The 25872-nt window shown below is 49.0% G+C and overlaps 1 protein-coding gene across 3 annotated transcripts in view; it reads left to right on the top strand.

The window, feature by feature from the left end:
* Positions 1–25872, top strand: part of COL4A6 (collagen type IV alpha 6 chain) — a 318514-nt gene that overhangs the window by 287739 nt on the left and 4903 nt on the right. For 2 of the 3 annotated variants that reach the window (XM_030305618.1, XM_030305620.1), the window contains exons 24-44: positions 2019–2072; positions 4826–4897; positions 5172–5279; positions 6860–7081; positions 7473–7634; positions 9287–9457; positions 10180–10323; positions 11006–11131; positions 11567–11748; positions 14105–14168; positions 14760–14834; positions 15338–15445; positions 15539–15646; positions 16230–16301; positions 16618–16743; positions 20750–20866; positions 21194–21355; positions 21548–21646; positions 23448–23594; positions 24297–24413; positions 25318–25509. In XM_030305618.1, the coding sequence (XP_030161478.1) occupies positions 2019–2072; positions 4826–4897; positions 5172–5279; positions 6860–7081; positions 7473–7634; positions 9287–9457; positions 10180–10323; positions 11006–11131; positions 11567–11748; positions 14105–14168; positions 14760–14834; positions 15338–15445; positions 15539–15646; positions 16230–16301; positions 16618–16743; positions 20750–20866; positions 21194–21355; positions 21548–21646; positions 23448–23594; positions 24297–24413; positions 25318–25509 (2628 nt within the window). The remainder of the gene's footprint in view (positions 1–2018; positions 2073–4825; positions 4898–5171; positions 5280–6859; positions 7082–7472; positions 7635–9286; positions 9458–10179; positions 10324–11005; positions 11132–11566; positions 11749–14104; positions 14169–14759; positions 14835–15337; positions 15446–15538; positions 15647–16229; positions 16302–16617; positions 16744–20749; positions 20867–21193; positions 21356–21547; positions 21647–23447; positions 23595–24296; positions 24414–25317; positions 25510–25872) is intronic. The other variant, XM_030305619.1, reaches the window with a different exon arrangement.

Here is a 25872-nt window from a genome sequence, read left to right as displayed (position 1 = left end):
CGTTTACCCCTTGCTGCTTTCAGAATTTTCTCTTTATCCTTGTATTTTGCCAGTTTCACTATGATATGTCGTGCAGAAGATCGATTCAAGTTACGTCTGAAGGGAGTTCTCTGTGCCTCTTGGATTTCAATGCCTTTTTCCTTCCCCAGTTCAGGGAAGTTCTCAGCTATTATTTCTTCAAGTACCCCTTCAGCACCTTTCCCTGTCTCTTCCTCCTCTGGAATACCAATTATGCGTATATTATTTCTTTTTAGTGTATCACTTAGTTCTCTAATTTTCCCCTCATACTCCTGGATTTTTTTATCTCTCTTTTTCTCAGCTTCCTCTTTTTCCATAACTTTATCTTCTAGTTCACCTATTCTCTCCTCTGCCTCTTCCATCCGAGCTGTGGTGGTTTGCATTTTGTTTTGCATTTCGTTTAAAGCGTTTTTCAGCTCCTCGTGACTGTTCCTTAGTCCCTTGATCTCTGTAGCAAGAGATTCTCTGCTGTCCTGTATACTGTTTTCCAGCCCAGCGATTAATTTTATGACTATTATTCTAAATTCACTTTCTGTTATATTATTTAAATCCTTTTTGATCAGCTCATTAGCTGTTGTTATTTCCTGGAGATCCTTCTGAGGGGAATTCTTCCGCTTGGTCATTTTGGATAGTCCCTGGTGTGGTGAGGACCTGCAGGGCACTTCCCCTGTGCTGTGGTGTATAACTGGAGTTGGTGGGCGGGGCCGCAGTCAGTCCTGATGTCTGCCCCCAGCCCACCGCTGGGGCCACAGTCAGACTGGTGTGTGCCTTCTCTTCCCCTCTCCTAGGGGTGGGATTCACTGTGGGGTGGCGTGGCCCGTCTGGGCTACTTGCACACTGCCAGGCTTGTGATGCTGGGGATCTGGCGTATTAGCTGGGGTGGGAAGGCAAGGTGCACGGCGGGAGGGGGGGCAGGCTTAGCTCGCTTCTCCTTAGGTGATCCACTTCAGGAGGGGCCCTGTGGCAGCCGGAGGGAGTCAGATCAGCTGCCGGAGGTTTGGCTCCGCAGAAGCACAGAGTTGGGTGTTTGCGCGGAGCGAGCAATTTCCCTGGCCGGAACCGGTTCCCTTTGGGATTTTGGCTGGGGGATGGGCGGGGGAGATGGCGCTGGCGAGCGCCTTTGTTCCCCGCCAAACTGAGCTCTGTCGTCCGGGGGCTCCGCAGCTCACCCTCCCTTTGTCCTCCAGCCTTCCCGCTTTCCGAGCAGAGCTGTTAACTTATGACCTCCCAGACGCTAAGTCGCGCTTGCTGTTGGAACACAGTCCGTCAGGCCCCTCCGCTTTTGCAAGCCGGACTCGAGGGCTCTGCTTGGCTGGCGAGCCGCCCCTCCGCCCCGGCTCCCTCCCGCCAGTCCGTGGAGCGCGCACCGCCTCGCCGCCCTTCCTACCCTCTTCCGTGGGCCTCTCGTCTGCACTTGGGTCCGGTGACTCCGTTCTGCTAATCCTCTGGCGGTTTTCTGGGTTATTTAGGCAGGTGTAGGTGGAATCTAAGTGATCAGCAGGACGCGCGGTGAGCCCAGCGTCCTCCTACGCCGCCATCTTCCTGCGCCTCCAGTCCACACAATTTTAAAAAGACATAACTTGGGAGCCCCTGACATTTGCATGATGGCCATTACTGTTGCCATGAAAACGAAGGGATGCTGTTCTTTAAATGTGTTCACTCCAACCAGTGGTGGCCCAGGCTAGAGCAGCTGCATTGGATGGGGATGTAGTCACTAGAAGCTTTTCAACCTAGTGGTGTGAGTCATTACAAACCTTGGACGAGCAGACAACTGGCTCTTTCAAAAGAGGCTCTGATCCAGATGGTCACAGTAATCAATTACCCTGGTTATTATTGAAACAGCAACTGTGTCCTTGATCCTGTGTGGGTGCCAGCTCTCTCCATTCAATCTGGATAGGGAATTTGATTAGTGGGCATACCCAGTCTGCAGACAAGACTCCCCTTGGGCCTCAAGGAACTTCTGTCCGGGTTTAATTTTCTTTTTTACTTGATTGGTCTAGGTGACTGTTGCTGCAGGGAGAGCATTGGTAAAGGAGGCTTAGACACAGAGGGAGGTGAGAGCTAGCTCAGCCTCGAGGTTCTCAAACACTGATGTTGCCAAAATGTCCCTTCCTTTTTGTTCACCTTTCTCGCAAACACTCATGATGGCCTGAGCACCATGCTAGAGTCTTTGGCTGGGGAGGGGTGCATGAAGGCTGACACTGACACTGTCACTCCTGATTTTTGGGAGGAGATACAGGAGTAAATGGGCATGCAGTCTCTGAGAGGGACTGATTTCCTTCACCATGCTTGTTGATGGCTTTGCTGATGTCTGCCTTGAGCACCTTCATTTTATGAACTTAGCTGGGGTTGTAACTTGCCTTGAGAGGTAGCTGGAAGATGAACACATGTCTGATGTTTATTCACTGGACCCAGAGTAAACTGAAATGATAGAATCTTGGTAAGCAGAGGTGCTTTTTATTTTGACGATGAATTTGGGCATTTATGGAGGAAATCCTGACTAATTAGATTGTGTGTTATAGAACAGAACATGGATAAAGCTGATTTATGCTTTGTTGAAGAGAAGGCTCTGAATTCACAGATGTGAAGTAGAAGACAGAGATGTAATGTGAAAGAGCCAGATACCAGGATGACTTGAAGGTCTTACCTTCTCAGCATTTTGACCCTCCACTTGCATACACAAGGGTGCTGTGGTGTACAGGCCTGGTCTGAGGCAAAAGGGAAACATGCCCTTGATTTCCATCTTCCCTTTTGTCATTATTTGTCCTGTCCTGGAACCTTTCCGATGCCTGACCTTGGCCCCATGCTCTAAACGTTTGTTTTTAATCTGGCTGTCACAGGCAAAGAGAATTTATGAAACTTATCTGATGATTGAGTGAGGATGGATGGTTCGTGTTTGGACCCAGCGCAGAGATATTTGTGTTTTACTGTTTGTTGTAAGGTTGAAAGCGATGGAACTGCAGTGTTTGATACATTGGAGTCAATGGGCTATTGAAATATTTGGGGCAGGAGAATCTTCTGCAGGATCCCTCTCGTGATACTATCTAGGGAGGCAGTTCTTCAGCCTAGTCCAAGGGACTGAGGCCCAAGCTGAACACAGGACTGGCAGTCCTCTCCCAGTGAGGCATCTCATCATAAGGTGCTTGCCCATAGGTTATAGTTCCACAGTAGGGAAATAGCCCTGAGAAATAGCGCCATCATTCCAATGTCTGGCAGGATGGAGATGGGTGTGACCACTAATGGGGCAAGATCAGGCCTATGGCTATCTCCACCTGTAGAAGTGTGGCTATGGGAACCTGAGGTCTACAAGGCGGAAAGTTGCTGCCCAGGCTACAAAGTAGCATCACTAACCTGACTAAGGTAGAAACCAGGAGCTGGTCTTGGAGGAGCTCTTCTGAATGCTCCTCCTTAAATAAGATAATAAAAAACTACTGTTTGCTGAGCAACCGCCAAGGTGCCAGACACTGTGCAGAATGTCGTTAGCATTATTTCATATAATCCTCACAAGTGCCACATGAGAAAAGTAGCTCCCGTTTTATACATGAGGCTCAGAGAGGTTAAGTATCTTGTCCAAACAGCTGGTTAATAGCAGAACTAGTATACAAGCTCAGGTCTGTCTGGCTCGGTGTCTATAGTGTATTGGTTAAGAGCCCCCACCTCTTAACCAATACACTATATTCAATTCCCCATGTTTCTTTGTGAATAGAGCAAGTGCAGAAGGAATGCCATCTAGTTGAGTAAGCAGTCTAAATCATAGATTGTAAACATATCTTTAAGAAAGGCAATTTGTGATTTATTTTAGGTACAGGCAAAAACTATAGCAGTTTACTAGAACTGTTGGCTCTGTGGCTTAAAGCAGGCCTTGGGGGATTGTTTTAATGAATAGGCAAGACTAATTTTAATTAGCATAGCAACTATTTGTAAATGGCACTTGGAGCCTACACAAAATTTGTTCATCGGTATTTTATTAAACCTCCCCTCTGTGATCTTGTGTAGACTCTTTTTATTTGAATTATGAATGAGCAAGGAAGAATTTGCTAGGGGAAGGCTATGCATGCCAACTTCAAAGTCTTGAACACTGAAATTGACTACTGCATCTCCCTGAGTACCAGAGTTGACATTTTCAAAGGAGGAGCTGAGGGAATGGTCATTGTTTGTCTGCCATGGCCAAGAGAGTGGCCTTCAGTGTTTGTCTGATACAGAAATACAGCTACCTCTCACCCACAGTAATCACCAATAGGTTTCTGTAGATCCCAAGTGCTGTGGGTCAAAAGAACCCGATGGTTTAGGAAAAGAACCCAATAGTTTGTTTTCATTCCAAGAAAAGGGCAGACATGTGAACTTGAGGGGTCTTGACTTCAAACCCTCCAGTCTAGTCACATGGCCATAATGGATCCTCAGGCCTATCCCCAAGCACCCATCCTAGGGAGAGGCTTCATATGAGGGTAGGGTGAGGAGGTCATTGCCATTTGCTGCTGCTCCTACATAGGCTACCTCTAGGAAATCTTGTTAGGTAACATCTACTGCATAGGTAGATGCATAGGTAGATGCCTGCCCACTGGACATTGATGGTTTAGGAGGTGACATTCTGGCACTTGGACACTAGGAGTACTCTTACCTATAAGCAGTTGCACTAGGGGGTAACTCCCGAGAGCTTCTGATGCCACAATTCTTTTGCATGGGCTCCAAGCTGCTGGGTGGGAAGAGCTTGGTTGGCTCATCCAACAGAACTGGAGGAAAGGAGCATGCTAGGAGAGCCCACCCGACTTAGTGGGCTCACAAGATGCTTACATGTTACCATTTACAGGGGTCACCTTGCCGTGTATAATTCCTGGATCATACGGTCCATCAGGCTTACCAGGAGCTCCCGGATTCCCAGGTATGGAATGAGGCCAAAGAAAGCCATTGAACACACTTGTAAGGGCCGTGGGCTGAAGGAAGCAGGGCATAGCCTGGTAGCATTTGGGGATCCACATTCTTCCTGAGAGGGCAGCCTTGAGGATTGAGGCAATAGAATGGCTCCTGGAGAGGTCTGTGTGGGGAGGTAAGAGTAAGAGGCCCTCCAAGAGACTAGGATTCTTGAGTGGACATTACAAATGAAACCAGCCGCACTGACTTTCCTTTCCCCTCTTGATTCATGTTTGGGTTTGCAGGTCCTAAGGGGGCCCGTGGCCTCCCTGGGATTGCAGGCCAGCCTGGATTGCGTGGAAATAAAGGAAAGGCTGGAAGTCCAGGATTAGTTCACCTTCCTGAACTGCCAGGTAAGGAAAGAAGCTTTTCCTTGCCTGCTTCTCCTTTTGTGCTTCTCCTTGAGTGTGAGTTTGTATTGTGGTAGCCATCCCCTGATTATAGGAAGTTAGGTTCACACTCTGGTGTGGGTGGGATGGATTTTTTTTTTAATTTTTTATTTATTTTTGAGAGAGAGAGAGAGTACAAGTAGGGGAGGGGGGAGGGTTTTTTTTTTAATGTTGTATTTATTTTTGAGAGAGAGGGAGAGTACAAGTAGGGGAAGGGCAGAGAGAGAGGGAAATGCAGAATCTGAAGCAGGCTCCAGGCTCTGAACTGTTAGCACAGAGCCTGACATGAGGCTTGAACTCATGAATGGCAAGATCATGACCTGAGCCTAAGCCAGAGGCTTGACTGAGCCACCCAGGCGTCCCTGAGTGGGATGGCTTTGACTTCATACTCAGGCAAGGCAGAGCTTCAAGATAGAGAGTGACAGTATATCAGAGCAATAAGGGCCATCAGCTGGAACAACCCCTTCATATTCAGATGAGGAAATTGAGGCTCAGATGGAAAGTGACTTGCTTGAGGTCACAAAACCACTAGTGACAGAACTAGTACTCTACCAGGTTATCTGACTGCCGAGTACCTCTGGCAATTTCTTGGATCAACTCCCTCTAGCTCAGAGAAAGAGATCCAGATGAGTCAGAGAGAAGTGGTTCATATCTATCCCTTTGCTCACACCCTCTTGCAACCTTGTTCTATGCTGCACCAGTGGTTCTCAAACTGTGTTCCCTGCAGCACCAGCATCATCTGGGAATTTGTTAACAAGGCAGATTTGGAGCCCCTTGGCAGAGTTACTAATCAGAAGCTCTAGGGGGGGCGGTGCCCAGCAATCTGGATTTTACCAAGCACCTTCTCCTCCAGGTGGTTCTGACCCACACTCAATTTGAGAACAACCCTGCTCTACAGCACAGGGCTCATCTTGGGCCACACAATCTATGGTTTCTTGGTGCTTCAATTTCTTCCACCCCCGAGGAAGAAGGAGGCAAGACAGCAGGGGTTAGATGACTTCAGAAGAATTGGGCCTTTAACAGGAAGTCCTGGATGTAATCTATGCTCTTTGGCCAGTGGATCAGCCCCAAGAGTGGGTTTCTAAGCTCAGCTGAAGGCCTGGCCTCACTGAGCTAGAACCTTCTCCGGTTCACATGGCACAGTCCTTGCTTCTGGCAAGTCCTCCCAGGACCAGGGCGCTCCTGACTTTCAAGAGAAGTGACACACATTATTAATATGTTAGTTAGCTTTTTTAAAAAATGTTTATTATTTCTGAGAGAGAGAGAGAGAGCTCCAGCAAGGAAGGGGCAGAGAGAGAGGGAGACACAGAATCCAAAGCAGGCTCCAGGCTCTGAGCTGTCAGCACAGAGCCCGACATGGGGCTCGAACCCACAAACCATGAGATCATGACCTGAGCCAAAGTCAGATGTTTAACCGACTGAGCTACCCAGGTGCCCCTAGTTAGCTTTTATAATAGATAAAGAAAATCTGTGTCAGAGATCTCTACCCAGACCTGTTACTTCTAAACCTCCATGGTCTTTTATTTTTGCCTCTTTACATTTAGGATTTCCTGGACCTCGTGGGGAGAAGGGCTTGCCTGGGTTTCCTGGGCTCCCTGGAAAAGATGGCTTGCCTGGGAAAATTGGCAGTCCAGGTTTACCAGGTTCCAAGGGAGCCTCTGGTGACATCTATGGTGCTGAAAATGGTGCTCCGGGGGAGCAAGGCCTACAGGGATTGCCAGGGGACCAAGGATTTCCTGGAGACCCTGGCCTTCCAGGACCCAAGGGTGACTCTTTTTGACTCACATATTTAACAATCTACAGAAAGTCTTCCCGTGGTGGGTACGCTTGCATGAATATACGCATGAGCCTGGGCTGGTGAATTAACTGGCAGGTTAAAAATAAAAAGTCATTTTGTTCTGTCTCTCCCTGTTGGGAACTTTTTCTTAAATCACCTGAGTCTATTCTCCTTTCTTAGTAAATCCAGAAGTGACCACAAGGAATAGATTTCTTGTAAAGCCTGTGATTCTGCTGCTAGAAACAGCAGCAAGGCTAGCGCCGAGAAGACAATGGCATCTGGGGTGTACCCCGGGCCAGGCTTCTGAACTGCAAGTTGGTGTGGTGACCAGTCCCTGCTATTGATCCAGACTGTGACCATCTGCCCCTTGCTTTCATTAGGTCTGCCTGGGAAGTCAGGCTTGCTGGGCCCCAAAGGTGAACGGGGCAGGCCTGGAACACCAGGCCATGTGGGACAGCCAGGGTCCCCAGGGCCTGATGGCCGATTCGGCATCAAGGGCAAACCCGGGCTCCCAGGAGCACCAGGCTTTCCAGGCCCTTCAGGTAGGTCCTTTGGAGGAGGGGCCCCAGCTTGACAGACTTAAGCTGGGCCCTGGGCCCTGGTGCCCTGAGAGCCATAGCAGCCCTGAGACCTGCGCAGGGTTTAGAAAGACATTTGACATTTCCGACCCCTCATGTTTCCAATCTCAAGTGACCCTTGCAGTGCTGAGCAGAATGGATTTCTGTAGTTTGGCTTCCAAAATGTTACCACAGATCACTCCCCGCCCCTCCCCCATGGCCTCATTCCCCCTCAACTATGTGCTTCAGCCTCCCCCATGCCTTTCCCAGTTAAAGAAGCTGCCCTGGTTGTGGAGGTGGGTCTAGCCATGTCCACCGCTTTGGCTGGGACCGAGGGGAGCCTGCTTGGTCTTGAGGGGAGAAGCTTGAGAGGAGGATGACTATACGGTGGCCTGCCTCTCTGATGAGCCTGCCTCTGAGGGCCCGTGGCCAAAGTGGCCTTCACTGGGCCTGGGGGCTGACACCCCCTGCTTCCGGCCTAGTGTTTGAAGCTTGTCTTTTTCTTGCACCGCCCTCCTCTCCCCTGCCTCAGTGACTATGGCACCCCCCACTTACTGCAGGCCACGTGACTGACGTTGAGTTTTTGCAGAGCCACTAAAATCCTTTTTAATCCCTTTTATCCTTATGTGTTTCTGGGGTCTTCCCATAGGCCGTCCAGGTGAGAAAACAGCACACAAGCCCACAGACTGATGCCCCCGCGGCTTTCCTGCTCAGGGAATTATCTGACTATACACTCTAACCTTGGCAAGGCCAGGGGTCCTCAAGCCCATGCTGTGGGGCTGGCCCCCATTGAATTTCCTTCCCTTGTTGTGGAATCCCCTTCACAGCCCCCCATTAGAATCCTGGGCTTGCAGCTACTTGATGCTTTTCAATTCATAGAAAGCCAAGTCAGCCATTCAATTAGGTCCTTGGGGGCCCAAATACCTCTGTCGTCACTGATTTAATCCTTTGGTTTTTTAATTTCCTTGCTTTGTACCTGAACATTCCACTCTGGCAGCAGCTCAGGAGGTTAATCCCATTGACCAACTTAAAGCCTGGTGAAAGAAGTCTCAGACAACCTAGGAGAACAAATGGGCCTTGGGGATTTCTACAGTACTTGGCACTAGGGGGCCTTTCAACCTTAATGCCAAGGAACTGGCTGACTTAACTGCTTGCATGAGGGATTAAAAGGGCAGCCCTGTATCCATGGCTCCCTGGGAGGCTGAAACAATGGCTCAGCTTTAACCTCTACTTCACTGATTGGCTCAGGAAACAGCCATTGTAGCGCGATTCAGACTGGAAGTACCAGGAAACTGGAGTCCAGATGCCACCTTGGCTTCCCAGAGCTCCATTCAGAGGCTAAAATGTGTCACCACATTCATAAAGGGGGAAGAAGTTCTAATCAGAAGGGGGTTTGCTGGCTCTGCCATGCTGAGAGTAACAGCCACTGGCGTGGTGCTCTGGGTGCTCTGGAGCTAATGCTTCAGCCAGCAGAGAATTCTGCCAGTTAGCAGCCTGCAGAGGCCATGGTTACAGGACCATTTCCAAAACCCAGCCAGCCAACCAGCCAGCCAGAAGCCATGGGAATGGGCAGTGGCCCAGATCTGGACACAGCCTTGCTTGACGGCTGTCCCGTGTTCTCTCCTGTGCTGATTCAGGACATCCTGGAAAGAAAGGTTTAAGAGGCGAGACAGGTCCCCCTGCATCAGCTGGAAAGAGAGGCCTGCCTGGGTTGAAAGGCCTTCCAGGATCTCCAGGGCTGATTGGCTTCTTGGGGAACTCAGGCTTGCCAGGGAGCACTGGGTTGCCAGGCCTGCCGGGTCCAAAGGGTAAGTGAAGTGCTCAGAAAGGCACTAGTGGGTGCCTCAAACGGTCATCCATGCTGCCCAGCTTGCCCCCCTTCTCTGCCTCGGAAGGGGGAATGGGGCTGAGGGGGGGGAGGGAGGGAGGTGGGTGGGACTTTTTGTGGTAAGATGGCTGGACAAAGCTAGCACTAAGGGAAAACTCCAGCCACGGTGAATCACCCTCACTGCTGGCCAGGCGGAACGCTGGGCTGAATAGCATTGTCAGTAAAGCACAGGACGGTAACTGTCACACTGTGTTTATTCATTTGCATGATCCCCGTACCATGGACCCCGATTGCTCTGTTTCTGTGATTGTCCTGCTAGACACCAGAGGTTGGATGGGAGGCATCTCCATTTTCTACAGGGGTAGATGACTGGTCCAAGGTCATACAACTGGTCCTAGGCTTTTTTTTTTTTTTCTCTGTGCCACTTGTGAGCTCTAACTTGGCAAACCATAAGAGAGGTGCCCACCTCTTCTCTCCCTTCTGTTGCTTAGTGTCATGCCCCTGTTCAGGGAAGTAGTATAATGTGTAAGGACTGACAGCTTGGGCTTTGGAGTTAGAGAAACCTGGGTTTGAATCCCTTCTCTACAACTTCCTAGCTGTGTGATTTGGGGTAAGTACTTCCATTTGGGGTAAGCCTCTCTGTGCTTCCATTTCTCTGTATGTAAAAGAGGGATCATAATCGAAGTTCTTTTTTCTCAACAGGTGAGAAGGGATCTGCTGGGCTGGTAGGTTTTCCAGGGATACCAGGTCTCCCTGGTATTCCTGGTGCAAGTGGATTAAAGGGCATTTCTGGGTCAGCCGGAAAGGTGGGACCATCTGGACGGGCTGGTAGTGCTGGTAAAAAAGGTAAGCTGGAGCACTGAATTCTGAACTTGCTGGCCACGCTTCCCAATGTACATTTTGTGTGTCAACTTTGTTCCTGGTGTGGCTTATAAAAGTTTTGTGTTAGATAATAAGATTTGGGGCTTCTGAATGAGGTCTTTTTATTTTTTTTAGAGTTTTTATTTATTGTGTGTGAGAGAGAGAATGCAAGTGCATGAGCAGTGGAGGGGCAGAGAGAGAGGGAAAGAGAGAATCCCAAGCAGTCTCCGCAAGGTCAGCACAGAGCTGGGCGTGAAGCTTGAACTCAGGAACCGTGAGATCATGACCTGAGCTGAAACCAAGAGTCAGACACTTAACTGACCGAGCCACCCAGGCGCCCCCCTAAATGAAGTCCTTTTAAACTGAGAGATCTAATCACTTCTGAGTTATCACTGCATATTAGAGGCCCCATCATACATTACCAGATACTCAGTGGAGGAGGCTTTTGAGTGGGGCCAAAGTTGCTGATGGACCTTGGGCTTGTCAAAGGACAGGGCATGCACACTGATGCAAAGTTGGGGAAACAGGGCCAAGAAAGGGCCCAGAAAGGAAGCCTGGGGTGGGAGGGGGGACAGAGAGGGGAAGAGCTGAGATGAATGGTCAGCTCATGCCTGACTCCGTGTGTAAGCTTCCTTTCACAAAGGTCTCGCAATCTCCACCCCTGCAGGAGACAGAGGTGACCCAGGGCCAGCTGGAATCCCCAGTCCACAACCTCCAATCCTGAACCTGCAGCTGAAAGGAGACAAAGGCTCTAGAGGCTCAGCTGGATCTGACGGATTTCCTGGGCCCAGAGGTGCTGGGGCAGGCAATGGGGCAAGAGAAATGCTCAAATTTAACCTCCCTCCTGAGAAAGGGCAAGACCCCCTAGACTGGCAGTATGGGTGGCAACCGGGGTTCCAAGGAGTCTGCCTTCTCTGGGCCTGAAGGGTGCTGGACTTTGAGGCTGCCAGTTTTCACTGCCACTGCAGGAAACTGAGGTTTTGAGCCAGAGGCTGTCGTACCCCTGGAGGAGCCTGGCGGATGATGGGGCGTGGGCACTAGCAGTGCTAGAGCTGGGGTGGCCCTGACTGGTGCCCCCTAAGGCTGAAGGCACCTCCCCCACCCACACCTTCACCCCCAAGCTAACCGTCCCCAAGGTTAGCTGTGATCCAGGATACCTGCGCCTTGGGGGAGCAGGTTTTTTTCTTGCCCAGAGTCCTTTTTCTAAGCTTGTTTGTGTCTTTCCCAGGTGACAAAGGAGAGGCTGGCCCCCCAGGGCCACCAGGCTTGCCTGGAGTTCCCGGCCTCCCCAGTATCATCAAGGGACTTAATGGGAAACCAGGCCCCCCTGGCTCCATTGGATTACGGGGCTTACCCGGCCTTAAAGGGTCCCCTGGAATCACAGGTTTCCCAGGAATACCAGGAGCAAGTGTAAGTGTGCCCAGATCTTTGTCTCTCCACCAGGGAAGGGCCTCCATAGCAGGGGGACATGGCCCTATTGCCCATCTTTCTGGCCCCAGCCCACTTCCCAGACCCCTCCCCCAGCTCATCCTGGACAGAGTCCTCTCATTGAGCCTGACAGGTCTTCCCACCCTCTCCTGAATGTCCCTGCCTCTGGGCCTTTGTTCATGTTGTCTCTCCTGTGTGCCAGAGCCTGCTACTCTGCAGCTAACTGCCCAATGCCTACCCATGCTCTGGGCCCCAGCCCAGGCACCCATTCCTCCAGGAGTCCCTGAGCTTCCTCCCTGCTGGCATGCTGCATTTCTCACTGCTTATATGAATCCCAATCAGTTCTGCATGGGTCTGATTTCCTCAATGAGGTCATTAGGACTTGAGAACAAGAACTGCCTTACCTGCTCTTTTGTTTGCACCCCTCTGCCAGTATCACTCATTGAGCCTGGCACATCATAAGGATTTGGTACAGGCCTCTGGATATTTTTTGATTTCAGGAAGGTCATTGCTGCTTCCATGCAAGGCAACGATTGGCAAATAATCAAACCAGCTTGTCTGGGTTCTTAAAAGGCAGGATGGTAGAGTAGGGGTAGCAATGAGATGCATTTGGGTTTGAGTCTCAGCTCCATGGCTCATTAGCTCTATGATTCTTTGCATATGGCTTAACTTGCCTGAGCCTCACTTTTCTCATATGCACAAAATGGGAACAATATTCAAACCTCCTTCAGACAGCAGTGAGGATTAAAGGAGATGATATGTGTAAAGCAATTAGCACAGTATCTGGCAAATAGTGGGCTCTAAATAAGTAGTAGCAAGGGGCGCCTGGGTGGCGCAGTCGGTTGAGCGTCCGACTTCAGCCAGGTCACGATCTCGCGGTCCGGGAGTTCGAGCCCCGCGTCGGGCTCTGGGCTGATGGCTCAGAGCCTGGAGCCTGTTTCCGATTCTGTGTCTCCCTCTCTCTCTGCCCCTCCCCCGTTCATGCTCTGTCTCTCTCTGTCCCAAAAATAAATAAACGTTGAAAAAAAAAAAAATTAAAAAAAAAAAAAATAAGTAGTAGCAATACTTGTAGCAGTATTGAAGGGGCTGAATGAACTAGGTCACAGAACACCTGTGCTCCTTACAGGCAAAGTCCTTGTCCTTTATTTATCTTTTTAAGTTTATTTATTTATTTTGAGAGATAGAGCATGCACGAGCTGGGGAGGGCAGAGAAGAAGAGAATCCCAAGCAGGCTCCACACTGTCAGTGCAGAGCCTGATGTGGGGCTTGAACTCACAAACCATGTGATCATGACCTGAGCTGAAATCAAGAGTCAGATGCTTAACCAACTGAGCCTCCAAGGTGCCCCAAAGTCCCTGTCCTTTAAAGATGTCAGTCCATCTGATGGAGAGAACACACACACACACACACACACACACACACACACACATACACACACACACACACACACACACACACACCCCTGAAGCAACTGCAAAAGAAATCATTCTCAGCTGGATGGTCCTTGCTACTCATGCACTAAGAGGAATGGAGTCAAAGTGGGAGGGGTCCCAACATGAGCAAAGGCTCAGAATTAGCAGATATCCCAATGTGCAGAAAAAGTAAGGCAAATGTAGGAGGTATCCTAGGTAGTGGGTCAGTGAGCACAGTGACCTGGTCCAGAGCTTAGACTCCCACCCAAGGCACTAGCTAGTGTATGTCTTTAGTAGGGACATCGCAACAAATCAAAACTATACCAGATAGCAGAGGAATAACTATACTGATAGCAGCTGACATGCCCACTTCCCAGACTCTGATAGTGTGTTGGACATTAGTCATAAAGTCAGTTTACCCTGTGAAAATGGTAACATTAGCCCAAATTCAGATTCCAGTATACACACATACAGCCTGCTAACTGGTTCCTTGCAGGAAGCCACAGCTTACAGAATCTGTGGCTGAGGGCTGTAGCTCTGCATGGTGAAGCAATACTTCCTCTTGTGCATAATGGCTCCAGAGTGCACCTGCAGTACCCGGCCTGACTGTCACGTCCTGTGTTTTGTAAGAGACTTGCCAGAACAGCCACACCTGATTTCCCAAGATTCCAATTTGGATAGGCATTGGGAAGTGATGAATGACGAGACCAGGATTCATCTGCAGAAAGAATCCCTCCCCTAAAACATCTGAGTATGCATTTCTACCCTTTGCTCATCACCTTCCCTTCTGGAGGATGCCCCCCACCCCGCAACCCACTTCACCCCTGCCACAGCGTACAGGCAGCAGTTCAGGGAGGGGGGGCGGGTGAGAGCATGGGAGGCCCTGAGCAGTGGGCAGAAATAATGATTTACATATTGCTTCAAAGGGTTCACAGGGTCTCAATGGAGCTCCCGGACTCCCAGGAGCATCTGGTCTCCCAGGTTCAAAAGGTGAGAAGCGTTTTCTCTTTTAATGTGTTTTTCCAGAGCAAGGTGGATTTCTAGCAGGTGCAGGGCTCTTCTGGAAGGAAGCTCTGTGTTTAAAGGAAAGTGAATTGATTTACATTTCCCCTTTGGCCAAACCCCATTTGCAGTCTCTGCTCCTCATAGACATGTGACAAACAGTGGTTTGACCCACGTGCCTTCCAGACTCAGCAACAGAGGAGAACCTCGGCTCTAGACAGTCTTTTCCCCTGTTGAACCCAGCCCACTGGGCAGGAAAAGTTCCCATCCTTGCTGCCATCATTGTTCCATTCTGGTGATGTTCTGATGCCCCTCCTTCTATCATCTTCCCTGCCCATACTGAAACTAGCAATGTCTTCCCAGTGGAGATATGCTTCCTGTAGCAGCATTTCTTGCCAGTAGGCTGAGAGCATCCCAGCCTTTTTTTGGCGATTGGTTACCTTCTACCCACTGCATACTTTTGTCAAAGATCTCCTCTGTCTACATGGAATCTGAAAAGGTTTTGCCATCAAAAGATCTCTGCTACAAAATGAGCTATAGCTTCTCCTGACCACTTGAACAATATCTTTATATCCCCAGGAGATCAAGGCCAGACCCTTGGAATTTCCGGTAGCCTGGGACTCAAGGGACAACCTGGGGAATCTGGGTTTAAAGGTAAGTCCACTGTACTTTTGACCTCATGTGTTTCACAGACTCCTTCACACTGAGGATCAGGAGGAACTTGGGAGGTCTACCCCAAGTTCTGCAAGTTCTTCAAGTCCAATGCAGAAAAATTCCTACCTGACTGGCAGCCCACAGCTTCCCCAAGCAAACTAGCCTGCTCCTCCTTCAAGACTCATGGAGATAAGTCTAATAAGACCTTTGAGATGATGGCGTCCATCTCCTTAGTTTATTGTTATCTAAACAGTTTCTTGAACATTTCTACCCATTGCTCCTACTTCTGGGGGCACTCGAGAACAAGTTTACTATCCTTAGCGGGCAGCACCTTTCAAATGGGAAGTTACAGCTGCCACCATCATTTTCAGAGTCGTTTCACTGGACCTAGCTCTCTTGGCAGGTCAAATGGCTTCACCTTCCTGCTCACTCCCTCCCTCCCTTGGAGAAATACATTGCCCAAAATGTGGCCTAATCACTCAGCATCTTTCTTGATTTTGTAGGTGTGAAAGGAAAAGATGGACTAGCTGGTGACGTGGGTTTCCCAGGAAGCAAAGGTGAAGATGGCAAAGTTGGTATTTCTGGAGATGTTGGCCTTCCTGGCTCCCCAGGTATTGTGCAACAGGACGACTTTACTCTGATAAAGTAAGGGTTAGCTTTAAGCCATGACCCTTTCTGACCCGCTACCTTGCTTTCATTTTCAGGACTCCCTGGGATTGCAGGCATGAGAGGAAATCCAGGGCTACCGGGTTCTGCAGGCCATCCAGGGGCCACTGGGCCCCTGGGAGCCCCCGGCCTAATAGGAACCAAAGGTATGTATTTTAGAGGAGGAAGTGGGGAGAGGGTTTCTGCTCCCCCCCCCCACCAAAAAAAAAAAAAGAACAGCAACTACTTTATGTTGCGAGACACTATCTGGGGCAAGCCACATCCAGGGGAGTCATTGATGGGGCCATGTGATAGATAATGGGAAGGGGGAAGGAGGAGGAGGAGGAATGGAGGTCAAGCAAGAATGGGAAGAGGAGAACATGGAATCCATGGAGAGAAGAGTTAGCAAGGAAAGTTGTTGTCCTGGTATATATAGCCTTTCCCTGACTTCAAGATTGGGCAGTGAGTCTCTGGGAGCTGGCAACTCAAGACCTTGGCATTGCCACTTGGCATTCTTGAAGATATGTAATTATCTACCACCCTGCTCTTAAAGCTGTATTGGTTTCTACTGAGAGTCAGGAAAAGCAAAGGTGGAGAGTGGAGGTTAGGGGTGGTTCAGTCTTCCTGAGGGCCTTAAGTTATGCCTCTAGGAAGACCGCAATCTTTGCAGTGCCCTTGGGGGCAAGACCTTTTGCGGACCCTTCCTGATTTAGAGTTGCTGGAGCCATTTCTGATCTTCTCTCCCCTCAGGTTTCCCTGGACTTCCTGGTTTACATGGACTGAATGGGCTTCCAGGAACCAAGGGAACCCATGGAACTCCAGGTTAGGAAGATCCTCAAGGGCAAGCAGGAGAGTGCCAATTCTTCCAGAAGGCTGGCAAGGACTGGCCATGAGTTCTCAACTGTGGTGTATCCTATATCCTTAAACTCATGGATCTCCTTGCCAGCCCCCAATTTGAGGTGCCTTGATTTGTGGAGAAAGGAAGAAAGTCTGTCCTTCTATCCAGAATGAACTCTCCTTCCTGTTTTGTCAGTATTCAGCTTCTCGTGTATGTCAGGCAGGCCTCCAGCAAGTGAGCGAGGCATGAAGGCCTCACCTGCACTGAGTTCTGTCCTCCTCTTTCTGCTTCTCCTCCTAGGACCTAGTATAACCGGTGTGCCTGGGCCAGCTGGCCTGCCTGGTCCCAAAGGGGAAAAAGGTTCTCCAGGAATTGGCATCGGAGCCCCAGGGAAGCCAGGAGTGAAAGGACAGAGAGGTGGTCGAGGTAAGTGGGCCCAAGTCAGGCCTTATAGAAGTTGAGTAAGGCCTGGCTAGGGAGCCAAAGCTGGGGCTCATCAGGACCATGTGGCTTACAGGGTTGAGAGTTAAGAGTTCACTGGGGATTGTGCATGTCTTCACACTTCTGGGGATCTCAGAACCCAGTGGAACTGACTTCTGAGAAAGAGAAGGGAGGCCATGCTACAATGCTAGGGCTTTCCTGGAAGGAGTGTCAAGGAATAGTCTAGTGAGTTCCCTCCTGCTCTCCCTTATTAACCTCAGGGTCTGTCTTGCCCACTTGGCCAAAGCCTGAGATTAATGGCCCCGAGGGACAGGGCTTGTCCACTTAGCAAGAGGTTTGCCAGAAGTTCCTCAATGTCCAGCGTGGATCGCCCTCCCGAGGCCCTGAGAAGACAGTGCGGCTGCTAGAAGGAGCCCAAGACTAAGAGGATAAATGTCTCCCTGGGACAGGCACACACAAGCACTCAATTAGGATTCATAGGTTACTAGCAAACAGGTTTTGCCCTGATCTTGGCCCCTGACTCATCATATCCTCTGAAGTCTCTTTCTGAGCCTCCCTCTACCCACCTCACAAATAGAATTAATTCTGATTCTTTAACTCTCCTCAGAAATGTTCTGAAGACCCATATACATTGCACTCAATGTAAAACAGGAAATGAATTCAATGTAGCATCACAGCTAGGAGTATGGGCTCTGAAATCAGACCATTGGATTCAAATTCCAGCTCTACGTCTCACTAGCTGTATGACCTTGAACAAGGAAGTTACTTGTCCCTCAATTCCCAGTGAACTTTTAATGTTCTTTTTCTGTAAAATGGGCATAATAAGAGAATCTACTGCACAGGTTTGGTGGAGAATCAATGAGGAGTGAGGTAATACGTATAAAAGCACTTAGTGCAGCACCTGGCACATTGTAAGTACTCAAGAAATGTTGCCCAGTATATCATTGCATGGTACCTGAGGAAATCATGTTTGCAAAATGCTCTGCTCCTCTATTATAGTTCTAGGGCTTGAGGTCCTACCACATTTTATTTGTTTATGTGCATGGTTGTATAATGTGTGTATGTTTTCCAGGATCTAATTCCTACATTAATTCATTTTCTGCTGGATTTTATATTGGTGCATCTGCTCTGTCTGCATTTACTCTTTCCTTTGGTCTGGACAAACCTGTTCTTTTCTGAAAGCCAGCAGCTTCTCCAGAGGGAAAGCTCAAACTCTGCCTGAGCCTGTAGGGAGATCGTGTGGCTTCTTTCACAGGAGGTAGCAAAGAGGGGACTCAGATAGAAGCAAAACCCAGATGTTTTCAAATCTTGACTATGAATGCCTGGCCATTAAATTATCCATTTCCTTTCACTGTCTGAGGTAATAAAAATCACAATTACAAATTCAGTAAACAGCACATGTCAAGATGGATACGTTTTAGGAACATAATGTTGATTAAAAAAAAAAAAAAGCAAGTCGCAGAGAAATACGTTGGGTATGATCCCACTGTTAAAAGTTTATAAATAAATGCAAACAACCAATATATTGTTTAGGGACACAGATATACATGCGCAAAGCGTGGGGGTGCTGAACACAAAATTCAGGAGTGGTTGCCCCCGAGAGTCAAGGAAGAGGGTAGGATCTGTAAAGGGCATGCACAGAAATTCAAAGGTAATGTTATCTTCTTTTTCTTAAATTGGGTCATTGGAACAGAGGTGTTCATTGTATCTGGGTTATTTTTTACTTATGATTTATAAATATTCTTCTGCTCTTCTCAGTATCTAATTAAAACAATGTTTTAAAAGTATACAGCAAATATCATACCCCCCCCCCAGAGGAACCTATCTCTGACATGATCATAGAAATCAGTGTAAAATGAAGATTTACCCCTAAGCAAACTTCCAAAAGCAATCCTTGTCCCTGTAATACCTTTATCTAAATAATTCTGAATTATGCCATTCATTTTCATATTTGCACTAAATATTTAGAAGCTGCATTTGTGTATTTAGGGTTTTCTGTCTTTTTATGAATTTTTAAATGTTTATTTTTGAGAGAGAGTATTAGAGGAGAAGGGGCAGAGAGAGAGGGAGACACAAAATCGGAAGCAGGCTCCAGGCCCTGAGCTGTCAGAGCAGAGCCCGATGCGGGGTTCCATCTCACAAACCATGAGATCGTGACCTGAGCTGAAGTTGGACACTTAACCAACTGAGCCACCCAAGTGCCCCTAGGGATTATTTTAAGTCTCTGACACCGAAATGAGTTGGAAAAACATGCCATTGTGCATTTTCATGTGCTCATTTAAAGTGTCTCATTCTTAAAGAAATATGCGAGCTTTTTTTTCTTTTTTCTTTTCTTTCTTTCTTTTTTTTTTTTTTTTTTACTACTTGAGATCAGAAGTACCTCTGTTTCAGGTTTAATGATATATTGGTGTAATTCTAAAATCAAGAAACAGGTAAAAAGAGAAGGCAGCTCCAAAAACTGCTATGGGAGCTTCTAACAATCTGTGTGCTGCCCACACTACTATATGATGTCTTATTTATTGGTTTTCGCTTAATTTCAGCATAGATATGTATTATATATAAAGGTATATTTTCAGGAAAAAAAAACAATATGTCTTTCTTTTCAGATTTTTACCCTTGTGAAAAAGAAAAATACTTCAAAGGTTCATCGAGACATAACTGACCATACTAAAAGTAGCACCATGTGACTTTGAAGCTAGTTTTTCTTTTTGTTTTCCTTTTGTTTCTTTTCCAGATCTATAATAATTGGAGATTTTTCTTGAAATTTCTTTTTTTATTCTTTATATTTCCTCAACTTTCAGTTAACAAATGAGCTGTTAAAAAAACACCTGAATTAACCAATCTGCCATCTTTCTTTACACGTTTTTATGGATTTGCCATTTCTTTACTTAAATATGAGAAACTCAACATTAATATTTTTGGCTTTCCTTGTCAGAAAAATATAACTCCACACTAATCTTTTTGGATTTTATTGTTACAAACAAACAAACAAAAATCATCTCAACCCCCAGAATACTTTATCAACCAGTGTGAATCTATTTCTCTTCATTTGAATTTCTTCTAGAAGATACCAAAATAATAAATACATCTCTTTCATACTAGAAGTATAATATGGACTTCTACATTTGTATCAATGGCTTCGATGTGTTTTCCCATATAGTTTCCATGTATGTAGTTGACGTGTGAATGTTAAATAAATCTTCCCTAAGCAGTTGAAATTTTTTGGTTTTGAACATTATAGTAGACATCGCTCCGCAAATATAAAACACGCAGTATTAAAACGTGAGCAAACAAGTATTCTTGTATCTACTCTAATAAATGGCTTTTTTCTTTGACCAAAAAGGGGGAAGGGATTTAGTGTAGACAAATTTGTTCTATTGGCAATTAAGCAAGCACTCAGCTGGTATCATGAATTACCTATAAAAGCATTTTTGAGTTTGCCTAGAAGACCCAGAAATTAGCCCTAGAAGACACTGGGAGTCACAGTGTCCTTGCAACCTCCATTTCTGACCCAGCAGGTGTCTGTTCGGACTCGCTGGAGCCGGTGCCTCACCTCAGTTTGTAACCTTCTCTGGGCACCATCAGACATAACTGGCTAATTTAATGAAAATGTGACTTCAGTTCCAGGTGCTGCAGTCATACTTTCTTTTCTTCCCGGTTTGAGGGAAATCTGTCTAAAATATTTTCATTTCCAGCGACGCTGGGAGCTAGAACTTTCCAAAGGTCCATCCCCATGAACTACGGCGCCTGCTGTCGGCGGGGGACGGGGCACAGGGAACCCGGAGTCGCTGAGACCCTGTGTGTCAGCGTGTGTGAGACCCGTGTTCCTCTACCGGCTGCAAAGGGAGACTGAAGGGAGAGCGCCCTCTGCTGGCGTTCTCCGGTCTGGCCCCCTATCTAGCCGCTTCCACTTTTTCTGCTTTAATTTCCATTTTCTCTGAGAGCTTGGCCACACGAAGCCCATGCAGCCCCTTTTATTTATTATTTGCAGGTTTCCCAGGCTTCCAGGGACCTTCTGGTCTGCCCGGTGCCCCAGGCCTCTCCTTGCCTTCACTCATAGGAGGACAGCCTGGCGAACCCGGGCGACCAGGCCTAGATGGAGAGCGAGGTAAAGACAGGAAGCCCAAAAGAGGTTTGGCCTTTGCCTTCTGTCCGCAGTTTGGGGAGATCCTAATACAGTCCAGCCCCATTCCTACTGCTGGATGTGCATGGGCCTGCATGGCCTCATGTCCCTCCCCCAACAGGGACACGGGGGACTGCAAAGGGCTGTATTTGCAAAAAGGGTTTGGGAAGGTCCAGGCACTGGGACCCCAGATGCAGCAAAGGAATGTTCTCTGCCCTGGGAACAGGCTTTGGCTTGCTATTAGCCCCGAGGCCTTCAGTGGTGGCCACCTCCTTCTCACCTGCCTTCATTACTCTCTGATCTTATCCCTAGGCCGCCCAGGCCCTCCAGGGCCCCCAGGGCCCCCTGGGCTATCCTCTGATCAAGGTGACCCTGGAGACCCTGGCTTCCCTGGAATTCCTGGCCGTCAAGGGCCCAAGGGAGACCAAGGAATTCCAGGTTTCTCTGGCCTTCCTGGAGAGCTAGGACTGAAAGGTATGGCTGGTTGGCTGGCTGTTGGGCCCTTACCCAGTCTGCAGTTAGAGACAGCTCTGTCCTGCAGCCCTGTGAAGACAGGCCAGCTAAGAATGTTCTTCTTTCCCTCAAATCTGTCTAGTCTCAACCCCTCCAACCCCCACCAGCACCACCATGTCAGGCCCTGACTTGCTTTCCTTTGGACTTTACCAGGCATGAGAGGTGAGCCTGGCTTCATGGGGATTCCAGGCAAGGTTGGGCCACCTGGAGACCCAGGACTTCCCGGGATGAAGGGGAAGGCAGGGCCAAGAGGTGAGTTAAGAACATGTACCCAGCTGATCCAGAGCTCCCTCAAGGGATGGGTCTGAGGGTAATTGTCCTATAGGACTCACGCTAAGAAAGCCTGGATGTCTGGGGCAGCTGGATGAAGCTCCTCCCTGGAGGCTATTTCTCCACCTTGAGGATATCTCTGCCTCCATCAGCTCCCAGGACTGAAGACCATTGCCACCATGGGTCCAGCCCACTGATCTCCCCTCCACATTCTTTCTGCATCGGCAGGCATTGGGTTTGCACTCATCACCACTCACCCATTTCCTCAATCCAGAAAGGAAGAACGACACTCTCCATCCTTTACCACCATCCCCCTCGCTTGCACCCAATCCATTAGCAAGCCCTGAGGGTCACGTCTCCTAACTGTGCCTCGCATCTGCTCACCTCTAAGCACCTCCATTGCTGCCACCCAGGTCCAAGGCACTGACATTTTGCGTGAGAATCACTGCAGTGACTTGCTACCTGATCTCTCTGTTTCCTCCTCTGTTGTGCATCTCCCCCAACAATTATTTCTTCACAAAGTGGTCAGAGGGATCTTAAAAAACATAAATCACCCCCTGGCCTCCCATAGCATAGGAATAAACTATGGCTCACAAAATCCTATGTGATACCTCCCTCTTCATCCTCATCATAGCCCTTCTTCTTTTGTGTTCCTGTTCTTGCCACACAAGCCTCTTTCTGCAGGGCTGACTGCAGGGCCTTTGCACATGCTAGTTCTACTTCCTGGAATACTCTTGCCCCTCTGCCCCCCAGGTCCTTCTTTTTTTTTTTAATTTTTTAATGTTTGTTTGTCTTTGAGAGAGACAGAGAGCGAGCAGGAAAGAGACAGAGAGGGAGACACAGAATCTGAAGCAGGCTGCATGCTCTGAGATGTCAGCACAGAGCCCGATGTGGGGCTTGAAATCATGAACTGGGAGATCATGACCTGAGCCAAAGTCCTATGCTTAACCGACTGAGCCACCCAGGCGCCCCACACCTTCTATTCCTTAATGGCCTCAGCTTAAATGTCACTGCTTGTAAGGGGCCACTTGTCACTCTTTCTAAACAGGTTCTCCACTCCATAGCGCCCTCTGCTCCCTGTCGCTGTCACTGCACTGTTCATTTCCTTTGTAGCACTTCTCACAACTTGCAGTAAGACTAATGGTATTTGTCAGGTTATGCATTTTTCATCTTTATCACCAGACCATAATCCCCATAACGGGTCTGTCTTATTCACTCCTCCATCCCTTAATCTACCAGGGTGTGGCACATAGTAGGCACTTGAGATATTTGTTCAATGAATTAGTAAGTGAATTGACTTGTTTGGCTTCTCTTAGTAAACCAGCAGGCCAGGCTCAGGGTCCTAGGCTGTGATGCCAACTGAATCTCTGAGGTTGGATGCATCCCCTTGGCCTCCTTGGCCCTGTTCTCTGACCAGTAAGTGAATAAACCAACCATCCCAGCCCTGAGCCAAAGCTCAGCCCACCTTATTTGCAACAAACATTTCCTGACTTGCCTACCATGTACCAGTCTCTGTGCTGGGTCCTGAGGAAACAAGATGAATATAACCCATTCCCTGCCTTCAAGAATCTCCCAGTTCACTGGGGAGATAGATCCGTAAGGGGGACATTGTGTAAAGCATGGTGGCAGTCACCCCAGAGGTATCTAATAGGCACTGTGGGGTGGGGCAGGGGGGACAGGAAAAGTAGAAAGCTGGTGATTGTGAGGTGGAAAGGAAGGCTTCTGGGGACCCATGCCTCCTTTGCCTTTACCTGCTATTTCCATGTCCCCCGCTTGCCTGCAGGCTTTTCCGGACCCCGGGGTGCTCCTGGACAAACACCAATTGCAGAAGCTGTCCAGGTTCCTCCTGGACCCATGGGTCAACCGGGCATGGATGGCATCCCTGGCCTCACGGGAGACCCTGGGGTTCAAGGCCCTGTAGGCCTACAAGGTAAGGAGGGCACCAGCACCAGAGAAAGGGGACTTCTCAGGGAGCTAAGATAGCCTTGGCTGAGAAGCTGAAGCTACTGGCTGGGAACTCCAGCCCCAAGGGGGCACCCGCATCAAGCATCTCCTCTGGTCCTTCATGAAGCTTCTTGCCAGGAAGGGGGGCCAGCTGGGTCAGCAGTTCTACTTGGCTTTAGAGAATATGTGGGCAGAGCATAGCAACTACTCCAGCCGGCTTGTCCCTCTCTCATGTGCTGCTGAGGGAAGGTAAGAGTGTGGTGGGGGATAAAGAGCAATGGAGAAAGCCCAGGGCTGGGGGGACAGGAAACCCAGCTTCCAATCCCAGCTTTGCACCAACTGGGGTAAGTTAGTAGTTTCTCTGGGCCTAGGGGTCCTCGTTTCTGACAAGGGACGCTGGCAGGTTCTGTGCATTGTATGCGTCGCTGGGAGGAGGAGAGGAAGGAAGGAGGAAATAGGTGTGAGGCGGCTCAGAAAGGCTAAATTCAGAGTGGTGGTCCCAGGACAGATGTCCAGACTCCATCTAAGGACTAGCCCCGGGAGGCTCAGCTCTGAGGGCTCTAAAATGATGGCCAGTGCGCCCTCTCCTGGTGAGTCCTGGGCATGACACATGAGTCCTTTTCCTCTGGGGTGGCTCTTCTGGACCTCCCCCATTGAGTACGCTGCTGTGAGCCTTGTCTCCTTGCAGGCTCCAAAGGATTACCTGGCATCCCTGGAAAAGATGGTCTCAACGGACTCATTGGCCCACCTGGGCCTCTTGGTGATCCTGGTCTCCCTGGACTGCAAGGCCCTCCAGGACTCGAAGGTCTGGTGATGTCAGCACTAGGGAGCAGAGGGTTTCTGTGAGGGTATGAGGCCTTCGGGTGAGCCAGAATCTCACAGCTGAGAAACAGGAAACCTGGCAGTAAAGTTTGGCACTACGAAGAGCCTGGAAAACCGAACTGTATTCCATTCGCTCCCACCCACCTCTGAGCCTGTGAAGGATTAGAGCCCTACATTCTGGAAGGCAAAGGACTCTTTCAAATCCTTTTCTGGGTTCTCTTCCAGCTCTTGAGAGCTGTGACTATACTCTAGTATGCCCTACCCCTGCCCCTCACTGCCCATATTCTGCCCACAGATTCTGACATGGATGGGCAGGGGATGATTCAAGGGACAAGAAAATTCGAGATAACGTATGGCCGCTACTTAGCTCCCATTTTATATCAGAGATGGCAAACCAGTTGTCCTGAGTAGAGAACATTTCCAAGGCTCGGTGGGAAAGTGGTGTGATTAACTAGCCACGTTGCATGGGCGGGAGAGAGGGTGTGATTTTGTCCTGCCAACCCTAATTCTGCTATTGCTGCCTCAGATTCAGCAGGTATACTTAGTTATGTCCTGTGAGAGCCTGCAGGGTCCAAGAAGTAGCCCCCTCCGCCCCCTCATCCCCTTGTAGAGGACCCAAGGCCAGGTGACCGTGGGAGGGAAGCTGGATAGCATGCTTTTTCAAACACGGGACTCCGTAGCTGGATTCCTCTGAGTTGGCATTCCAGGTCTACCGCTTACCAGCTGTGGGACTTCTGAGCCTGTTTCCTTATCTACAAACTGGAGTGATAAGGGGATCCGGTGAGCTAACACGTGTGTGTATACAATGTGCCCTGCTCAATGCTCAGCACAGCGTCAGTAGCTGCTGTTATGACTGGCTCGCCCCTTTTCTGCTCTCTCCCTCTCAGGAGCTCCAGGGAAGAAGGGTCCCTTCGGGACGGCTGGAATGCCTGGGCAGAGCGCGAGAGTGGGTTACACGTTGGTGAAGCACAGCCAGTCAGAACAGGTGCCCCTGTGTCCTGTCGGGATGAGCCAGCTGTGGGTGGGTTACAGCTTGCTGTTCGTGGAGGGGCAGGAGAAAGCCCACAACCAGGACCTGGGTAAGTACCAGCTCTGACACCAGCCATGGCCATCTATCCCAAGGACCTAGAGCCACCCTTTTCAGTCCTCCCAGCCCTAGGTGGGCCCACTGTTTGGTGGTGGGTAACAAGCACCAGCTGTTGCATCAGGCACACCTAGGCTTAAACCCTGGCTCTTGGGTGGCTCAGTGGGTTAAGCGTCTGACTCTTGATCTTGGCTCAGGCCGTGATCTCAAAGTTCATGGGTTTGAGCCCCACGTCAGGCATCGCAGAGCCTGCTTGGGATTCTCTTTCTTTGCCCCTCCCCTGCTCAGTTGTGTGTGCTCTCTCTGAAAAATAAATAAAAACATTTAAAAAATGTTTTTAATCCCTGACTCTACCACT

Source organism: Lynx canadensis, chromosome X (assembly GCF_007474595.2).
Source record: "Lynx canadensis isolate LIC74 chromosome X, mLynCan4.pri.v2, whole genome shotgun sequence".
In the NCBI taxonomy this organism is placed as follows: domain Eukaryota; kingdom Metazoa; phylum Chordata; class Mammalia; order Carnivora; family Felidae; genus Lynx; species Lynx canadensis.
Note: the sequence above shows the minus strand (reverse complement) of the source record. Positions and strands in the feature narration are given on the sequence as shown.